Source organism: Macrobrachium nipponense, chromosome 23 (assembly GCF_015104395.2).
Source record: "Macrobrachium nipponense isolate FS-2020 chromosome 23, ASM1510439v2, whole genome shotgun sequence".
In the NCBI taxonomy this organism is placed as follows: Eukaryota; Metazoa; Arthropoda; class Malacostraca; order Decapoda; family Palaemonidae; genus Macrobrachium; species Macrobrachium nipponense.
The window spans coordinates 9,094,190-9,114,274 of record NC_061090.1 but is presented as its reverse complement, the minus strand read 5'-3'; the positions used below and the strand labels follow the sequence as shown (position 1 = coordinate 9,114,274).

Below are 20,085 nucleotides of genomic sequence, written 5' to 3'. Positions count from 1 at the left end.
CTCAGTAAACTGGAGCAGTGAACAAAGAAGTTTTATACCCTCCTCGAGAAGACCGTTCCCATGAAAGGAAATCTAGAATGCCAACAGTTTTAGAAACAGCCTTGACACCACCACTTCAAAGAAAAAAAGTTTTATGCTACATTTTACTGGAATGGTAAAGTAACAAAATCCTAAGAATGGGCCTCGGTAGCTGCCGGGCCTGTACAGAACCTCGTGGATCCTGGGGTACTTGAGAACAGGGAAAAGGGACCAGAACGCATCATCTCGACTGACTATTGTCTCAGAATCACAGCATTTTGTGCGCGCCTGTGAAGGCAGGTTTGCGGGCTGCGCAAGCGGAAGAGAACCGTAATAGGTGCAAGACTGAATGTAGGTTTCCAAGGTCTAAAGAATACTTGGTAGGTTTCATACTCAATCTCAGACGAAGTAGACGACGTAATTAAATTGCTAAAGAAAAAAAAAAGTATAACAAGAAAATTAAAAGTAGGTAGGTACAAAGATAACTGTAACAAATTCTCCAAAGCCTCAATGCTGATCAGGTAATGGACTATGATTTTGTCTTCATTATTGCTATAATCATAATAAATCATTCATCATAAGAAAGAACTTCATTAAATATGATGACTTCATGAAAATATGGAATCTTCAAAGCATCTTTCAACATATCACTGGATCAGGGTTGCAATTCATATGTAATAAACCTTCCACGTTCTCACAACTCTTGAATATATGTATGCAGAAGCTTAATTGATAAAATGACTTTATTAACGTTTTGATTAAATACAAGAATTTGAAAAGACAAGTAGCACAAAAAACAACGAACCTAATTGAAAGAATAAATCAATTTGAAAAGAAGTGGAAGGTAAAGACAAATAAATCTAAATTCCAACTAGTATCGGTGCCTGCATACAAACCTGCACAAATATTGTTTGACCAACAACCAATGAATTTTACAGAAAGTACAAGAATACTAGGAATACAATTCGGACAAAGGGGAATATCAAGACATGTGAGAGAAAGGCTAAGGATAGCAAGAACACAAAATACAAAGCTGAAAAGGTTTAAGAATATGAACACACCTATCAAAATCCATTTCTACAAAAGCCTAATCAGACCAATAATGGAATATCCACCAATACCCACGTGTTAGCATCGACTTCCAATATAGTAAGTGCATTTCAAAAATTCCAAAATAAGATTCTAAGGGCTGCAGTGAGAAACAATCAAGAAGATGACGATCTGAATATAGAACAAATACATAAAAAATACAAAGTAGAACCAATTAATCAGAGATTATACAGACTGGCAACCAATATATGGAGTAAACTAGTTCAATATAATAGTGAATTAGTAGAAGAGAGAAACCTTGACCCAAACAACACAGACCACAGATGGTGGAGAAGAGTACCTTCATATATTCATCGCTATGAACCTCGGCCATTATGCTATTAAGAAATGTCTTGTGGAAAAGTAATTTGTAGAATTTAATATGTAGATATAATGCAAAATCATTATGATAATTAAAATTAAGTTTAGAGTTAGAAAATTGGAACTTTTTTAAATATGATTATATTATGTAATAAAATTCAAAAAATGAAATCTGTACAATTCACCATGTCAATATAATGTATAATCATTATTGTATTATGTTAATATTAGCTAGAAAATTGTACCCTTACCCAAAAATAATTGTGGGTAAACCACACTTTACCTTACTCTTACTAACACTTAACTTTCCAAACTATTCCCTACCAAGGTTAGCCAGCTAACTACCCTCACTCTTCTTTCACCCATCTTACCTATCAGCTAAAAAAAAGGAAAAAAAATAAACGAAAAGATCAATAAATATTTTTATAACATGAAGAAGATACAGTATTGACATTCTCGTAAAATTAAATTTGGTAAAGGGACAAATATTTTAACTGTAACATGATTAGCAATAATGAAACGTTGTTTACGTTAGATTTAATTAAATGGACGATGCCACATGTATTTGGAGCAACTTCTTACTGTGTAATGAAAGACGACACCACAGATTTGGAGATGAATGGTAAAAATTTGTACACTTATACACCTGTATTTGCATAGTAGCGCTACGCTAGTTTTTTTTTATTTTTATGAAACCAGATGAAAAATGTTCACATGACCTTTTACGTGATTATGTAATTGTTCCGGCTAATCCAAAAGTAAACAAGTCACCAGATGTTGGTATCTGTCTCTATGTAATATAAAGAAATCATTTGTTATATTCTGTTTTCAAAACAGTTTTTCTATTTATTAATTGTGTCATATTAATAAAATAATTTTTCTGATAAATTATAATAACGATCGATTTTAAAGGAATAGTTAAATGGGTTAGACGTTATAGCGAATTATGCCCCCTATTTCGTCATAAACAACAGAGCAAGTGCGGTCTAGTGCTCATTATACTGACGAGGTGAAATATTTGTTAGTAAACAAGAATTCCTCTCGAAACGAAGGTGAGAGTACCAGCGGTCTTACCATACAGTTAATAAGTAGAATAGAGTATTCCGCCAACCAGTGTTTGGTTCACTTTTTGGGTTCCCTTAGCCAAAATTCCTTGAGCTAAACTTAGGCTAACCCAGATCTACCCTAGTTAGGAATACCTATTGTACCATCATACCAATACCATGGGTAGTCTACGTAACGTGCCATACCTAGGCTGGCTAGCTAGAAGGTTATCCTAACTAAAGCTATATGTTATCGTCTACCTTAGGCTAGTCAACCTAACTCTACCTACTACCTAATCAACCAAACTCGGTACTATAGTAGGCTAGGTACTACCTACTAGCTATTAGAGGTACCTAATGTTATCTTCTACTTTAGGCTAGTCTAACTCCAAAGCTAGCAAATTGGGTGTTTCCCCATAGATATCCAATGCCATAGCATAACCAGAAGACGAGCTTAAACAAATGGTGGTAAATATTCTGGTCAGTGACATAGAGCACCAAAATTCCTAGAGTAAAATAAGATATGCTTTATACTTAGCTAATCTTACCTTACCTAGGATAAAAAACCGCATGGTACAGGGGTGGACCATGTACGATCAATGTGTACAACCTCAAAAAAAGTACATTATAACTCGTCCTGACATCGGAGATGGGCATCAGACGCGACTTCTTGTTGGTGAGAAACGGAGCTAAAGACCTCTACTCCGGTGTCAGGACACGTTATAATGTACTTTTTTGGGGTTGTACACATTGATCGTACATGGTCCACCCCCTGTACCATGCGGTTTTTTACCCTAACAACTAACGGGTCCGTGCCAGACCATGGTGACCTACTACTCACCTACACAGCCAATTTAACCTGATCTAGAGGACCACAGATTGTTAAAGGGAAATGTGGAACTTTATCTCATGCCAACCTTCTATTTGAGATTTTAACTGTCACTCCTTTGAACAATGCACGATGCATAGAGCATATTCTGTGACTAATTCTGTACCAGTTGGTTTGTGGAGGAAAGTTATTTATCAGTGGCATGTGTGGGTTTCTTTCAGGTGGATAGCATCATTTGACATCTTTACATACAAGATAGCCATTGTTAGCTTGAGGAAGCTATCTTGAAAAATAACAAGACTAAAAACATCCAGGTACTTTTGTTGAAGAACTTAGGTAGTTTTAATTAAGTGAAATTGGTAGATGGGCTAATCATCATATAGCAGAAAGCAAAAATGTTATCATAAATATGAATAGGCTATTGCATACATACATATTGGAAGATATTCAAACAATAACAGTATTGTACTTAAATGTTGCACTCCCTCATATTTTTATAAAATAACAAGTAACTGTTTTCCACTTGCCCCCTGTAGGTTGTTCCCTAATGAAAATTTAAAAGTGACCATCAGTCAACCATTTCAGTGTTGGCAGGCAAGGAATTAAAGCATCAAAGTACTGTTCATTTATTATTATTTGATATTTAGTTTAATAAGGAACAGTTGATCCACTGCAAACCTCTTATATTTTTTAGTCAAGTGAGAAACTTGGGTTTTTATTATGGTTGAATGATTGGAGCCTAGTTATATATAAAAGTAGCCTAACCTCACTTATGCTGCGTCTTACCCAAGTGCCCTTACCCCCTTCCCCTAGTTAACCTGACCCCAAAGTATAGTTTCTCATTGGAGAACATATTAGACATGGTGAGTTGTAGTGGGTTAGCCAAGTATTTACAATGGAAATGAATTGGTGCTAAATGGATCCTAGGTTAAGGCAGGAGTCCCCCACTCACCTGTCATAACCCTGCACCATTGTCAGGCATCATATATACCTTCTTTAGTATATATGATGAGGATAGGTGTTTATGATTGGTTGATCAGAAGTGTATATGATGAGCATTGCTAACAAGAATGTTAAACAATGATGAAGTGTAGGATGTGAACAGATATGGCTACTTTTAGCCAACTATTACTGTTGATTCTCACCAGCATTGTTTTAATTTAATGGGTGGGACATGCATCCCTGACTCTCCATCTGAGGATTTCACTGGCTGGTCTCCCTCACAGAGGAAAGGATTTAGAAACATTGGAAAGCCAAAAAGTATTCTCTGGTGTTTGCAGCAGGGGTGGAGGGTGAGAGATGTCAGCATTACTAGACCTGTGGAAAAGTAGCTTAATATTTTAAACTTGAATCCCAGTAGTTTAAATGAGCCTGTGTAGTCAGCATTTCCAAGAGAGCAAGAGAGAGAGAGAGATTGTATTCTTCCATTTAGCACTCTGATCAGTAAACTGTCGTTTGGTTTGTTTATCGATTCCTGGTGCGTTGTCAGTGAAATTCATGGAGCCATGAATGCAAGGATTTTTTCAGTCTGGTCTTTGATATCATAAAATGTAGAGGCACAAACCTTTTAAGGATGGGGTGATTTTTCTTACCCATGGTATTCTTACCATCTTTGGAAGTCCTCTCTGAACACAAAACATGACAGCGTTCCCAATTTACATTGATTAAGTCTGTAAAGGTTTCTTTACTGCCATTTTACACAAATGTGAGTACGTAGCAATACAAAGCCCTACCCAACCATACACTTATACTGTATTGGTGTCTATCACGATATCTTTCAGTCACAGAAATGAGTACGTACAAGGAATTAAGCTTCATAAAATTATAGCTCCTTTTAATTTCCACTTCATCTCACTCTCAGATGTTTGAAACTATAGTAGTAAAGTAGCATGGAAGAAGCTAAGCCTTCTGCTAATAATCTAGTCCCTCAGACTTTACTGTGTACCCTAGGGTATTATGACTGTACAGTAGACTTAAAGCTTATACATAGATGATATACGTATGTAGATACTGTAACAACACAACAAAGATGGAATAGCCAAATGAAGGAAATCTTACTAATCGATGGTATGATGTTAGGCATAGGACACATTTTCTTTGTTTTTTTATTAACCACCTCACTAATCTGTATAATTCCCATCATCCTTCTTAAAAATTAGCATTTTTACTTGCAGAGCATTTATAATAGGCAATAAAGTTACAGACACAATTGTATTGTAATCTCCAGTGACCACTGCACAGCCATTCTAATTACGGTAATGGAGATGTGTATGTGATGGTATTATTATGCATTTGAATTATGATTTGTTCATTGCATTATGGTTGCAGACATTTTATTCACTTGTGAGTATCAGGTTGTCTTTGTGGATTTTAGTGAACTGTATTTAAATTGTTTGAAATTAGAAAAATATTGTTTAGGTTTTAGCAGGTCTTGAGGACAAAGAAGAGAAATCAGATAAATATTATTCAACATACACAAATTTTCATATGAAAGAAGTAATAAAGACCATTAAGTTTGTAAGTAAGTTTCCACAGAAAAGAGTGGCTGTAAGTACAGTGAAACAGAAGGAAATGCCATAGGAAAGGAATACAGGAAGTAAATAAGATAATTTCAAATGCATTAGTGGTTTAAACATTTCTGTGTTCACACCTTTAATTTTTTTGTGTATACTATAAGGTTTATATATACTCAGTTAGCCTAGATGCTGTTGTCAGTGTGCACATATTGATATTCTGCTTGTCATTCGTTTCTTTTTCCAGATAAATGTTAGGATGACCACACTGAAATTCAGAAGAAATTATCAAGAGATGTGGTCTTGAGATGCCTTGCATGCAAAATGTGGATCCCTTTAAGAGGTAGCAGGCAGTTTTATCTGCCTGCATCACAGGTATGTTTCACTATACTGTATAGCGTTTTCATGTTTCACTGATAACGGCAGTGTGTGTGTCTGTGTTTGTTGTATTAATCAAGAAGTTCTTATGAAATTATCTTAAATTAATCCCCGCAGGATGGCCTAAATATATATTAACCCTCAAGAGATGGGCTAAAAAAAACATATGCAGCACCCCAGGTCAGGGAAACTTTGAATTTATGTGTATGTAACTTACCATTTAATTATATTGCATTAGTTTCACTCACCGGCAGCTTAAATTTTGAAATTCCCTCTAACCCTTTAACGCCGATTGGACGTATTAAACGTCGATATAAATTGTCTGTTGGGTGCCGATTGGACGTATGGTACGTCGATATAAAAAAGTTTTTTTTTAAATTCGCGAAATAATAGTTATAGGCCTACTAGGCAAAAACTTTTGAATCACGCACCTTGGGGGATGCTGGGAGCTCACGGATCAAGGTGTTGTTTTGTTTACAATCGTTACCCAGGCGCGCAAGTGCAAAAATCTTTCTTCTCGCACTAAAAAGCATCAGCGACACATCTCAGAAATTATTTTGTCACTAGACATAATTTTTGCACCATTTTATATTAGCCTTTACATGGAGTTTTGTTCATGAAAACTTACTGTCAGATATAATATAGCTGTATTTTCCGAAGTCCGACAGAAATTAAAAAAACTTACGACACACGTAGTGGGAGTCAGGTGGTTAGTACCCATTCCCGCCGCTGGGAGGCGGGTATCAGGAATCATTCCCATTTTCTATTCATAATTTTTCTGTCGCCGGTGTTGTAAACACAGTTTTCAGCACCTCCGTCTTGAATTTAGGAAACTTGGCTACTAGTACCCCTTTTTGATTTTTTTGGTATCTTGACTTTTGGATCGGTGGCTAGGCACATGTTAATTGTGGATTTGATTGATTTTGGCTTGATTTCTCTTTAAATAAGATGTCTGGTTCTAGTTCGGCTAGCGCCAGGTTTTGTACCAGGAGTGATTGTCGAGGTAGGCTACTGAAAGCATCAGTAGACCCTCATACTTTGTGTAAGAGTTGCAGAGAGCATGATTGCATGTATGAAAGTCGCTGCAAAGAATGTGAGTGTCTTTCTGATTCTGGATGGAGAGCGTATGAGTCCTATCTGCGTAAGCTTGAACGGGATAGGTTAAGGAGGTCTTCCTCCAGGAGCGTTTCAGGTAAACGGCAGGAAGCTCATGTTTTCTCCTACTAACCCTCCTTTATCACTACTCCTAACCCTGTAGTGTTGCCTTCGGGCCCTGAAGCAGTGTCTGTAGAGGGTAATACCCTTACACTTATCTTAGAGTCGATTCGTAATTTAGAATCTAAAGTGCTCGCCTTAGAAGGCAAAAGTGAAGGTGCAAAGTGCAGTGACAGTGCTCCTTCGTTGGTGGAGGGTGCGTCAGATCGGCCCCATTTCGCCTCTAGGCCTAGACCGCTGCCGGACTCCCAGGTTTCAGGGAGAGGGCATGTCGAAAGCCGCAGGAGGGTTACGGGGAACGCCCACCGATCTGACGTGCCTTCGGCAGTATCTGTGGACGTTACACAAACTGCCAAAGAGCGTGCGCATGCACGCCTCCTGAAAGAGTGTTTCTCTTCTTCAGAGGCTTCCTCCCCGCACAAGGGGTGGAGCTCGCATTTTATTTCACGCCCGCTGAAAAGGAGCGTTGGTGATCGTGACGCTTCACGTCCAGTTTTGGCTCTCGAGAGGCGATCTTCGCCTGAAAGTGTGTTCGCTGCTTTCCCGCCACAGAAGAAGCGTAAGGAGTCATCGGATGATGACTTTGTGGAGCGCCCCAGTCGCTCTCGAGCGCGTTCTACGGCAGTTTCTGGGAGAAGGAAGAAGGCGTCCCCTCGCCCCTCGCCTTCTCACAGGATCAGCCCGTCACCTGACAAGGAATCCTCTCCTACTGAGAAGATCCTGCGCTCTTTGCAGCAACAGCTTGCTGATGCTCTTGCTAAGAAAGGGACGCAACCACGTCCCAGGAGAAAGGATGACCGTCTTCCTGTGAAGAGATCTAGAAGGTCTCCCTCCCCCTCTCCTCGCTCGTCTATCTCTCCACTTTCTTCGCCTGCTAGAGTTCGTGCGACTCCCCAGCGGCTCTCTGGAGAACGTGAAGAGGATTTTGCTCGCTCGGCGCATGAAGCGGTATTACCCGCTCGTAAGCTTGCGGTGCGAGAGCTTGATACTTGCGTGAACGCTTCGGTGCAAGTTCACGTTCCTGACGCTCGGTCGGAAGCCAAGCGAACGCCAGTTGCATCTAAGAGTGCTCCAGCGGAAGCAAGGAGCGCGCAACGAGATGTTAAGCGCGCCTTAGTTAATGTCATTCGCACGCCAGTGGACGCCAAGCGTGCTCCAGCGGACGCCAGCAGCGCGCGAGTGGACGCCAATCCCGCGCTAGTTGCAGCCAGGCGTGCGCCAGTGGACGCCAGGTATGCGCAAGTGGACGCCAGGTGTGCGCCAGTGGACGCCAGGTGTGCGCCAGCGGACGCTCGGGTGGACGAAGATGTGGAGTTTCGTCGCCCCCCACCTGTTTGTGATGAGTCTTTGCAAGTTGCTCCGGGTCTTAGAGATTCGACCGGAGCTCCTATTAATGAGTCAGCCTTACCTTCCACTTCACAGCAACGCGCCTCGTGGAAACTTAGACCAGATAGTCTTGGTCCAGCCTATTGCCTCCAACTTCACCTGTGTCGGAAGCAGAGGTTAGTGACGCTTCGGTTGAAGTGGATGACAGAACCTTTGGCGGCAGTCTCTTCCGACTACCAGGTTTTGACCCGCCTTCTTCAATCAGAGTTTGGAGAGACGTTTCACCCGGAGGCTCCTCGCTCTCCTCCTTCACAACTTTCTTCGTCCAAGATCAACAAGGTCTCGGCATTCGTCAGGATGAAGAAGTCCCTTTCAACTAAGAGGGCTCTTCGTAAGGTCCATGACTGGATGGAGAAAAGGAAGTCTCAGGGAAAGACTTCTTTTGCCCTGCCACCTTCGAGACTTAGTGGGAAGGCTGGCATTTGGTACGAGACGGGAGAAGACGTAGGTATTAGACTTCCCTCGTCAGCCCAAGGAGACTTCGCCAGCATTGTGGATGCCTCGAGGAGGTCTCACCTGTCCTCTTCGAAAGTTTCATGGTCAACTACGGAAATGGACTACCACCTTAAAGGCCTCTTTCGGACGTTAGAGGTCTTCAACTTTCTAGATTGGTGTTTGGGAGTTCTGGATGCCAAGTCTAGGAGTTCCGACTCGATTAGTCTGGGGGAGCTGTCCAGCGTAATGTCGTGCATGGACAAGGCCGGTCAGAGATGGTTCGGAGGAGCTTACAGCTCACTTTTGCACAGGGCTCTTGAAGAAGAGATCCCTGTTTTGCAATTTTACAGCGAAATCTGTTTCTCCATCACAGAAAGCAGACTTGCTCTTCGCTCCTTTTTCGGATCATCTCTTCCCCCAGGCTATGGTAAAAGACATTGCGACCAGTCTACAGGAGAAGGCCACGCAAGATCTCCTCGCACAATCTTCAAGGAGACCTGCGGTTCCTTCGTCCTCGGGAGTTTCGATTATCAAGAAATCGAAGCCCTTTCGAGGTAGTTCTTCCTCGAGACCAGCCCCTCGAGGAAGAGGCACTTCCAGAGGCAGAGCCACGGCGCTGGCCAAGAACAAGAAGTGAAGCAGAAGTCCTTCAGTCACCGGTTGGAGCCAGGCTTCAGCTTTTTGCGCAAGCCTGGGAAGAGAGGTGCGGACAAATGGTCCGTGGACATCTTAAAGAAGGGTTACCGGATCCCGTTCCTGAAACCACCCCCGCTGTCTACGACACCCAGGGACATGTCTCCTTTCCTATCGGGGGAGAACAAGTGCTTTACGATCTGTTAGATCAGATGATCGTGAAACACGCCGTAGAACAGGTCTCCGACTTGAATTCCCCCGGATTTTACAACAGACTGTTCCTGGTGCCAAAGCAGTCGGGGGAATGGCGACCGGTACTCATGTCAGCAGCCTGAACCTCTTTGTCATCAAGCAGAGGTTCAAGATGGAGACACCTCAGTCAGTGATGGGAGCTTTGAGACCGGGGGATTGGATGGCTTCACTAGATCTCCAGGACGCGTATTTCCACGTCCCCATCCACCCCCAGTCCAGGAAATACCTGCGGTTTGTCCTGAAAGGAAAAGTGTTCCAATTCAGGGCTCTCTGCTTTGGACTCAGCACTGCTCCCATGGTATTCACCCTACTGATGAAGAACATTGCGAGGTGGCTTCATCTTTCCAATGTCAGGATCTCTCTCTACCTGGACGACTGGCTCGTACGAGCCTCCTCGAAAGACCGGTGTCTGGAGGACCTTCACACGACGTTGACGTTAACGAAGTCCCTGGGGCTTCTGGTGAACCTCGAAAAGTCACATCTGACCCCTTCTCAGTCTTTAGTCTATCTGGGGATTCAGATGGACTCAGTGGCTTTTCGGGCTTTTCCGTCCCAGGGGCGACAACTAGATTGCCTAAGCAAAGTGTCAACCTTTCTGGGGAAGGATTCATGCTCGGTGAGGGAATGGATGAGTCTGCTGGGGACCATTTCCTCACTGGAGAAGTTTGTTTCCCTAGGGAGGTTGCACCTCAGACCTCTTCAATTCTTCCTTGCCGACAATTGGAAGCACCAAAACACTTTGGATTCGATTCTGGTGTTATCAGAAGAGGTAAAGGGACACCTAAGATGGTGGACCGACCCTTTGAAGCTCGCAGAGGGTCTTTCCCTCAAGCTTCAGAACCCCGACCTAGTGTTGTTTTCCGACGCGTCTTCCACGGGGTGGGGAGCAACACTGGGGGGGAGGAAGTGTCAGGCACCTGGAGAGGGGAACAGGTGTCCTGGCACATAAACCTCAAGGAGCTGGCAGCAGTTCATCTGGCGCTCCAGTTCTTTCAGAACGAAGTCTCCGGCAATGTGGTGCAGATCAACTCGGACAACACCACAGCCCTGGCATATCTCAAGAAACAGGGAGGAACCCACTCTCGATCCCTGTTCTTCCTTGCAAAGGAGATCCTGTTATGGGCGAAGGCACACGACGTCTCTTTACTGACGAGATTCATATCAGGGGTAGAAAACGTCCGTGCAGATCTGCTCAGTCGACAAGGTCAACTTCTGCCAACGGAGTGGACTCTTCATCAGGAAATATGCCAGAGGTTGTGGAAGTTATGGGGATGTCCTCTCGTAGACATCTTCGCAACTTCCAGGACAACGAGACTCCCGCTGTACTGCTCACCAGTTCTAGACCCAGGAGCAGTAGCAGTAGACGCCCTTCTTTGGGACTGGACGGGACTAGACGTATATGCCTTTCCCCCGTTCAAGGTCCTAGGGGAAGAAAAGTGATAAGAAAATTCGCGGCATCAGAGGGAACGAGGATGACTCTCATCGCCCCCTTCTGGCCAGCGACCGACTGGTTCACAGAGGTCATGTCCTTTCTTGTAGACTTTCCGAGGACTCTGCCTCCAAGGATAGATCTACTCAAACAGCCCCACTTCGAGAGGTATCACAAAAACCTCCCCGCTCTGAGTCTGACTGCGTTCAGACTATCCAGAAGTTGGCCAGGGAGCGAGGGGTTTTTCAAGACCAGTGGCGAAAGCAATCGCAACGGCAAGAAGACCTTCTTCTATTGCCGTATACCAATCCAAGTGGGCTGTTTTCCGGAGCTGGTGCAGGAAGAAAGACATTTCCTCCACCTCTACCTCTGTGAGCCAGATCGCAGACTTCCTTCTCTACTTGAGAAATGAAGTTCGCTTAGCGGTGCCTACGATAAAAGGCTACAGAAGTGTGCTTTCTGTAGTCTTTAGGCATAGAGGACTGGACTTAGCCAACAACAGAGACCTTCATGATCTTCTTAAGTCTTTCGAGACTTCGAAGGTACCCCAACCAAGAGTCCCTTCTTGGAACTTAGACATTGTTCTAAAGTTTTTGACGTCCAGTATTTTTGAACCGCTCAACTTAGCTTCGCTTAGAAACCTGACAAGGAAGACACTTTTTCTAACTGCTCTGGCGACGGCGAAGAGAGTTAGTGAGATCCAGGCTATAAGCAAGCATGTTGGGTTTAAGAACTCTGATGCTGTTTGTTCTTTAAGCCCTTTGTTCTTAGCAAAGAACGAAAACCCAGTCCAACCCTTGGCCCAAGACATTTGAAATCAAGGGTTTGACAGAGATCGTGGGTAATGAGCCAGAGAGAGTCCTGTGCCCTGTCAGGGCTCTCAAATTCTATTAGACAGAACGAAGGACTGTAGAGGACCTTCGGGCAACTTGTGGTGCTCGGTTAAGAAGCCCGATCTTCCCATGTCAAAGAACGCGCTTTCTTTCTTCTTGAGAGACACCATTAAGGAAGCTCATTCCACATGTAGTGATAGTGACATGAAACTGTTAAAAGTGAATGCCCACGAGGTGAGGGCTATTTCGACCTCGATAGCCTTTCACAGGAATATGGCACTCAGTGACATTTTGAGTGCCACATATTGGCGGAGCAACTCGGTGTTCGCTTGCACACTACCTGCGGGAGGTGAAAGCGACATACGAACATTGCTCGTCGCTTGGACCATACGTCGCTGCAGACACTGTTTTGGGGGCAGGAGGTAGCACTCATCCTTTCCTTTAGTGGTTAGGTGAGCTTTTAATCGTGTGTGGTTTTTGGTTGTGGGGTTGACCGCCCGAGGCGGATCTCCCTTCTTTAGTCTAGTTTAGTGGTATACCTTTGGTAGACTAGGCCAGGTGGTTTTTTACTTCGTTGCCCTCATTGTATGGTCAATGGTCTAGTCACATCGTGGTCACGCCCCCGTTGACAGATCATCCTGAGTGCACCAGCTATATAGGTCTCTACCTCGCTGGCAACTCTAATAGCACAAGCAGACTTACGCGGCAGTCACCACGAAGTCAGCTATGCCTAACAGGTAGGGATCAAGATATCAGTTATCTGCATATATATTTTGTTTTTCCTAAAATCTTTCTATTCTGTCTACTCCCACCACCAAAGGTGGGATTCAGCTATATATATATATCTGACAGGTAAGTTTCATGAACAAAATGATATTGTAATGATACAATTAAGTTTGTTCATACTTACTGGCAGATATATAATTAAGTACCCACCCACCTCCCCTCAGGAGACAGTGGAAATAAAAATTATGAATAGAAAATGGGAATGATTCCTGATACCCGCCTCCCAGCGGCGGGAATGGGTACTAACCACCTGACTCCCACTACGTGTGTCGTAAGTTTTTTTAATTTCTGTCGGACTTCGGAAAATACAGCTATATATATATCTGCCAGGTAAGTATGAACAAACTTAATTGTATCATTACAATCTCATATTACATAAGAAAATGTGCGCAATTTCATGTAGAATACAACTAAAAACAACTCATGGTTGTAGCTTTTATCAGTTTTGAAATATTTTCATATAAATAACGATAAGTGCCAAAATTTCAACCTTTGGTCTACTGAAATGGTAGAAAAACGCAATTGTAAGCTGAAACTCTTACATTCTAGTAATATTCAATAATTTACCTTCATTTTGCAACAAATTTGAAGTCTCTAGCACAATATTTTGATTTATGGTGAATTTATGAAAAAAACTTTTTCCTTACGTCCTCGCAGTAACTCTTCCGAAAAAATCCTAAATTTTTTCGTCCGATTGTCGTAATGTTTGCACCATTTTAAATTAGCCGTTACATAAAGTTTTATATATGGAAATGTGTGAAATTTCATGTAGAATACAACCAAAAACAACCCATGATTGTAGCTTTTTTCAGTTTTGAAATATTTTCATATAAATAATGATAAGTGCCAAAATATCAACCTTCGGTTAATTTTGACTCGACAGAAATGGTCGAAAAACGGAATTGTAAGCTAAAACTTACATTCTAGTAATATTCAATCATTTACCTTTATTTTGCAACAAATTGGAAGTCTCTAGCACAATATTTTGATTTATGGTGAATTTATGAAAATAAAAACATTTTCCTTACATCCGCGCAGTAACTTTTTCGAAAAAAATCCTAAATTTTTTTGTGCGATTGTCGTATTGTTTGCACCATTTTAAATTAGCCGTTACATAAAGTTTTATATATGGAAATGTGCACAATTTCATGTAGAATACAACCAAAAACAACCCATGGTTGTAGCTTATATCAGTTTTGAAATATTTTCATATAAATAACGATAGAAAAAATTCGTCCTTCGGTCAACTTTGACTCGACCGAAATGGTAAAAAAACTGCAATTGTAAGCTAAAACTATTACTACATTCTAGTAATATTCAATCATTTACCTTTATTTTGCAACAAACGGGAAGTCTCTAGCACAATATTTTGATTTATGGTGAATTTATGAAATAAACTTTTTCCTTACGTCCGCACGGTAGCTCTTCCGAAAAAATCATAAATTTTTTCGTCCGATTGTCATAATGTTTGCACCATTTTAAATTAGCTGTTACATAAAGTTTTATATATGAAAGTGTGCGCAATTTCATGTAGAATAAATGAAAAACTACCCATGGTTGTAGCTTTTATTAGTTTTGAAATATTTTCATATAAATAACGTTGTAAAAAATTCATCCTTCGGTCAACTTTAACTCGACCGAAATGCTCGAAAACTGCAATTGTAAGCTACAACACTTACAGTCTAGTAATATTCAATCAATTACCTTCAATTTGCAACAAACGGGAAGTCTCTAGCACAATATTTTGATTTATGGTGAATTTTTGAAAACAGCTTTTTTTTTATGTCCGCGCGTTACGAATTCATGCATCATTTTGTGATAATATTTTCTCTGTGTTGCCTTGATCATTTTACAATGTGTTATATACCAAAATGATCGCAATTTAGTGTACAATACAACGAAAAACAATTAACTCGTTAGCTTTAACAGTTTTGCTCGCAGCGCGATTTGTATTCAATTATATATGAAATTTTGTTTTTGCGCTGTCATATATCCCAATATTTATACTATATGATAATGATGTTTTTTTCATTTCTGATGGTTGCATACTAAACTTCAGGCAATGACAAAAAAAAGGAGCCAAAAATGAACTTTAAATCTTGAAAACTAAGAGTGCTGTGATTTTTTGAAAAAAACATTTTTTACGCTTCGGTGCTCACTTGCGATCGCCGCTGCCATACGGGAGACGATTTTTAAAATACCGCTTCGGCGTTTAAGGGTTAACACTAGTTTGTGAAAGTTAATTGGCCCCATCCACTTTCAGGATAAGGAAGGAACAATGCATTTGAGAGTCTCTAGTTTTCTGCCGGCTCTCAACTGAAGTTCGTTGTGAGCGGTCAGCTTGATTTTGATTCTCCTCTATTTCCCCATCAGTGTTTTTTTTCCCTTTTGTGATATATTGGTAGCTGTTGGCTTTGTATTCTGTCAAGTTTTCCATTAGATTCTTTGGTAACAGGACTTTATTACCTGAATTGACTTACATTAAGCTGTAGTTTAGTGGACTTGTTATCATGTCCAACTTAAGTCCAACTAGCTTACGGTATTGCAGCAAAGGCTGCAATACAAGACTAACATAAGCCAAGTATGATTCATACTCTTATGTGTACGAAATGTAGGGGACAGGTGTGCTCCATTAATTTGACTTGCAGTGAGTTTTCTGACTGGGATGCCAAAAAATGGAGGGTATTAGAATCACATTTAAATGAATTAGACAAGGACAGGAAACATTAAGCGGCCACTAGAGCCAAGAGTAAAACAGTGGGGAATAAGACTTTAGATATTTCTGTCAATTCCTCTATAGATGTTCCCATAATTTCTGTACCAGTTCCTTTTGTCCCGTATTCCTAATACTTTAACTAATCAACCTGCTCCTTTACCCAGCTCACTCGTTTCGGACCCCAACCCTCTTGCCAGCCTCTATCCCAAAAGAAATCATAATTTTGACCAGAAGATTGGTCTAATAGTGGACACAGTGGCCCAGTAGGGTGAATCAGTGAAAGTCTTTATGGAATAAGTGGATAGGAAGTGTGTTGGTGAAGTGACAGTGGAGGTCACTTGCATACTCCCTTACACATGGGAGCAGTCATACTAGAAGGCCAAGGGAGGGTGGTATGGTTTTCCCATGAACAGGTGCCCTCTTGGTCAGACCTGTTGTAGCATCCCAGGTTGCGACTTCGGATGCCGTCGGAAAGGCATCCAGACAGAAGTGAGTCGGCCGTATTCTAGTTCTGAATCTACCAGCCTGGAGTGGAAGCGCTGATGGCGTGTTAGTGACGTATCATGGCAACGTAAAAGGCCTGCAGTAAACTGTTTTTACTCACCAACAGTGCCTTGCAAGCATATTAGGGATCTCTTACTACCATTGTGTAGTTTTTAAGATTCTCCAGCGCATTTTCCTCTAGGAGGTCCTGTGCTAATGCCAGGGCATTCTTCAGCGAAGAAACATACTTCTAGGAGCAACCTCCCTTTGGTGTCTGAGCATTTGGTCACGCCAGAGCACCCATTAGTGTTCCAGCACTCTTTAGTGACCGAGTATGTACTTTGATTCACCTGACCATGTTACAGTTGAACTCACTGATCAGTCTAAGGAGCGCATAGTATAGTCTCAGGTGGTTACAGCACCAGATGCCAGGCGTTTGGCGCCAGCCGCTTCAGCTTTGTTTCCTCATCCCTCGCTTCTTGCAGACAACGCGGTGGATCCATCGTTAGCTCCAATTCAGCAACAGCTTATGGCCGTCATGAATTTACTTAAGAAGAAGCCCTCAACAGAAGTAGTGTACACGTCTCCTCAGACACCTGTGGACTCACACTTATCACCAATCTCCTCGGATAAAGAGAGTGATATTGGCGGAGTAGATCAGAATTCTACACTTAGGGCTTATGCAGCCTTTGCAAAGCAGCAAGGCCTCCTCTTTTGGGTGAACCGTAACCAAACAAAGCTGGTGACCCGGTTCATCAAGGGCAATTTCAATGTCCTAGCAAATGATCTGAGCTTCGCAAGCAATTGACTCCCACAGTGTGGGCTCTAAATCTGCAGGTGTGCAAGGGACTGTGGAGACTGTGGGGAAGGCCTCTTATAGATCTTTTTGCGACCTCCAGTAAACAAGCAATATTTTGTTTATCAGTCCTGGATCCTCTAGCATGGGTGACGGACACCATGCTACAAGACTGGTCCAATAAAGATCTAATAAATGCTTTCTTACCATTCTACATGATACAGGAAGTAATCAAGTTATGCAACCTCTCGAATTGACCCTAATGGCCCCATTCTGGCTGAGACAGGAATGGTTGCCAGATCTCCTCAGGCTACTGACAGACTTCCCAAGATTGTTACTTACAAGGTCCAATCTTCTCAGACAGCCCCATTTCAGATGTTATCACCAAGGATTATCCACTCTGCCCCTAATAGGGTTTTTATGCATGACACTTACCTGGCAGGTATATATATAGCTGTATTTTTCTGAAGTCCGACAGAATTTAAAAAAACTTCCGACACACGCCAGTGGTCGGCCAGGTGGTTAGTACCCATTCCCGCCGCTGGGAGGCGGGTATCAGGAACCATTCCCATTTTCTATTCATAAATTTTCTGTCGCCGGTACTGAAAACACCTGTTTTCAGTACCTCCGGCTTAGGATTTTGGAAACTTCATTTGCCGCTAAGTATCCTAATTGTCTTTTATTTATTTACTTGGATTTGTGGCTAGCATACGCTATCTTAAATTGATTTGAATTTGATTCATTTTTGCATAAGATATCTGAATCTAGTTAGGCTAGTTTCAGAGGGTGTTGTCTGCAAAGATAGGGTGTGGCTACCGAAAGCTTCGGTAGTTCCGCACTTGGGGGGCGCAATTAATCAGTAAACATGTCTATTTCCGTAAGGAAAAAGTATGATTCGTATGTACGCAATTAATCAGTAAACGTGTCTAATTCCGTAAGGAAAAAGTTTGTTTTAGTATGTACGCTATTAATCAATTACGAAAGTCAGGGTAGTGATACTGCTAACCTTCCGGTAGACTTATTTTGCCTAACGCTGTAGTATGGCCTACGGGTTATGACTATGTCTGCGAGAGGTGATCGCTCTCCTTCTTATTGTTGTGAAGAGTTCTACTTCTGTTTTTGTTACGCCTAACCCTGTAATGTTGCCTTCGGGCCCTAAAACATGTCTGTATGGTTATTGCCCTTTCTCTTATACTATTTCGATTCGTAACTTAGAATCGAAAGTGTTTGCTTTAGAGAGCAATAGTGAAGTGGCTAAGTGCAGTGGACAGTGCCCCTTGTGTAGTGGAGGGTGCGTCAGATCGGCCTATAACGCCTCTAGGTCTAGACCTCTGTCGAACTCCCAGAACCAAGGGAGAGGGCATGTCGAAAGCCGAAGGAGGGTTACAGGGAACCCCACCGATCTGGCGTGCCTCGGTAGTGTCTGATGAATAATACCCAGACTGCCAAAGTGAGTGAGCACATGCACGAATCCTGAAGGATTGCTTCTCGTCCTCCGAGGCGTCCTCCCCGCACAAGGGTTGGAGCTCTCGGAAGGACTCGCGCCCTCTAAGAAGCTTTATAGAAGAGGACGCTTCACGTCCTTCTCCCTCGTTATGTGTTTCAGTGAGAAGTAAGAAGGCGAAAGTTGCCTGATCACGTGTACTTCTTTCCACCAAGCAAATAGGAAAAAAGAAGGCAGTTTCTCTCGCTTGTTTTTGACGCCTGTCAGGAGCGTGACGCTTTTCTGCACGCTTATTTGACGATCGGCTGAAACAGGACGCTCGGATGGACGCATCACCAGTGGACGACGAGCGTCCTCGCCAGTGCCGCCGAGCGTCCTCGCCAGTGGACGCCGAGCGCGCACCAGGACGCCGAGCGTCCTCGCCAGTGGACGCCGAGCGAGCGCACCAGAACGTTTCTGTTGAACTCTTCAAGCTCTTGTTTAAGATTTGAGCCTCAAGAAAGTGAACAGAACTTCGTCTTCGAAACCCAGCAAGACCTCGGGTTTCGTGAATTCAAGAGGTCTCTGTCAATATTATATTGCTTTCGCAAAGGTGGATGGAGTTAAGGAAAGCTCAAGGGAAGATCTCGTTTTCTCTACCTCAATCAAGACTTTGAGATAAGACAGTTACGGGTTATGTAAAGGCTCGACGTCCTGAACGTCAGGATTTTCGGCAACGTTCAGTAGGATTCTTGCAAAGGCACTCATCAAAAGGACGCTCTTCAGGAAAGCGCAAGACAAGACTTCCTTTGCATACTGCCAATAAATTTAAAGCTTTTTAGAACCATCTGAAAGGGTTTTTTCAGATGATAGATTTTGTTAGTTTCTAGTCGAGACTTCCATGCCGATTGAGCATCGTCGTTCTACCTACCGTAAGCCCAGTCCTTTTAACAGGATTCTTGTCCCTTCCTTGTTTGAGACGGGAATCGAAAAATAAAAGGCTCGACTTCCTGGATTACGTTTTGTCAATTCAGTGACTTTCCCCATTGACAATATACATCGTTTTGTCAAGTAAGTGGGTCTCCCCTCATTGACAAAATATCTCTCTGTACCGTTAATGGGTTAGTTCTCATTGACAAAACCATCTCATTAACTTGATATTGCGTAAGCGAATAAGGACAAGGTTCGGAAGAGCTCTCCTTCCTCATTCGCAGACTCGTACAAGAAATAGACTTGTAGACTACGTCAATGAACGCTTATGTCCAGTATCTTAAGAAGCTTGAGATGTCTGCTTCGATTCTCTAAGTTTTGTTCATGAAACTTGCCTGTCAGATATGTATGTAGCTGTATTTCCGAATTCAGCTATATATATGTCTGCCAGGTAAGTATGAACAAACTTTGTGATATAATAAAAATTTTTGCCTTGCGTTATTTTACTACTGGTTGGTTCAAGTCATACACGCTTGCTGTAGTTACCTCTTCGGATGGCAACCGAGAGGTCTATTGT

At 42.2% G+C, this 20,085-nt stretch overlaps 1 protein-coding gene across 2 annotated transcripts in view; it reads left to right on the top strand.

Moving 5' to 3' along the window:
- The first annotated feature begins 2,331 nt into the window (after positions 1-2,331).
- LOC135198552 (uncharacterized protein C18orf19 homolog A-like) overlaps positions 2,332-20,085 on the top strand; it is a 61,646-nt gene continuing 43,892 nt past the window's right edge. For both annotated transcript variants that reach the window (XM_064226253.1, XM_064226244.1), the window contains exons 1-2: positions 2,332-2,480; positions 6,061-6,188. In XM_064226253.1, the coding sequence (XP_064082323.1) occupies positions 6,138-6,188 (51 nt within the window). In that variant the 5' untranslated portion in view covers positions 2,332-2,480; positions 6,061-6,137. The remainder of the gene's footprint in view (positions 2,481-6,060; positions 6,189-20,085) is intronic.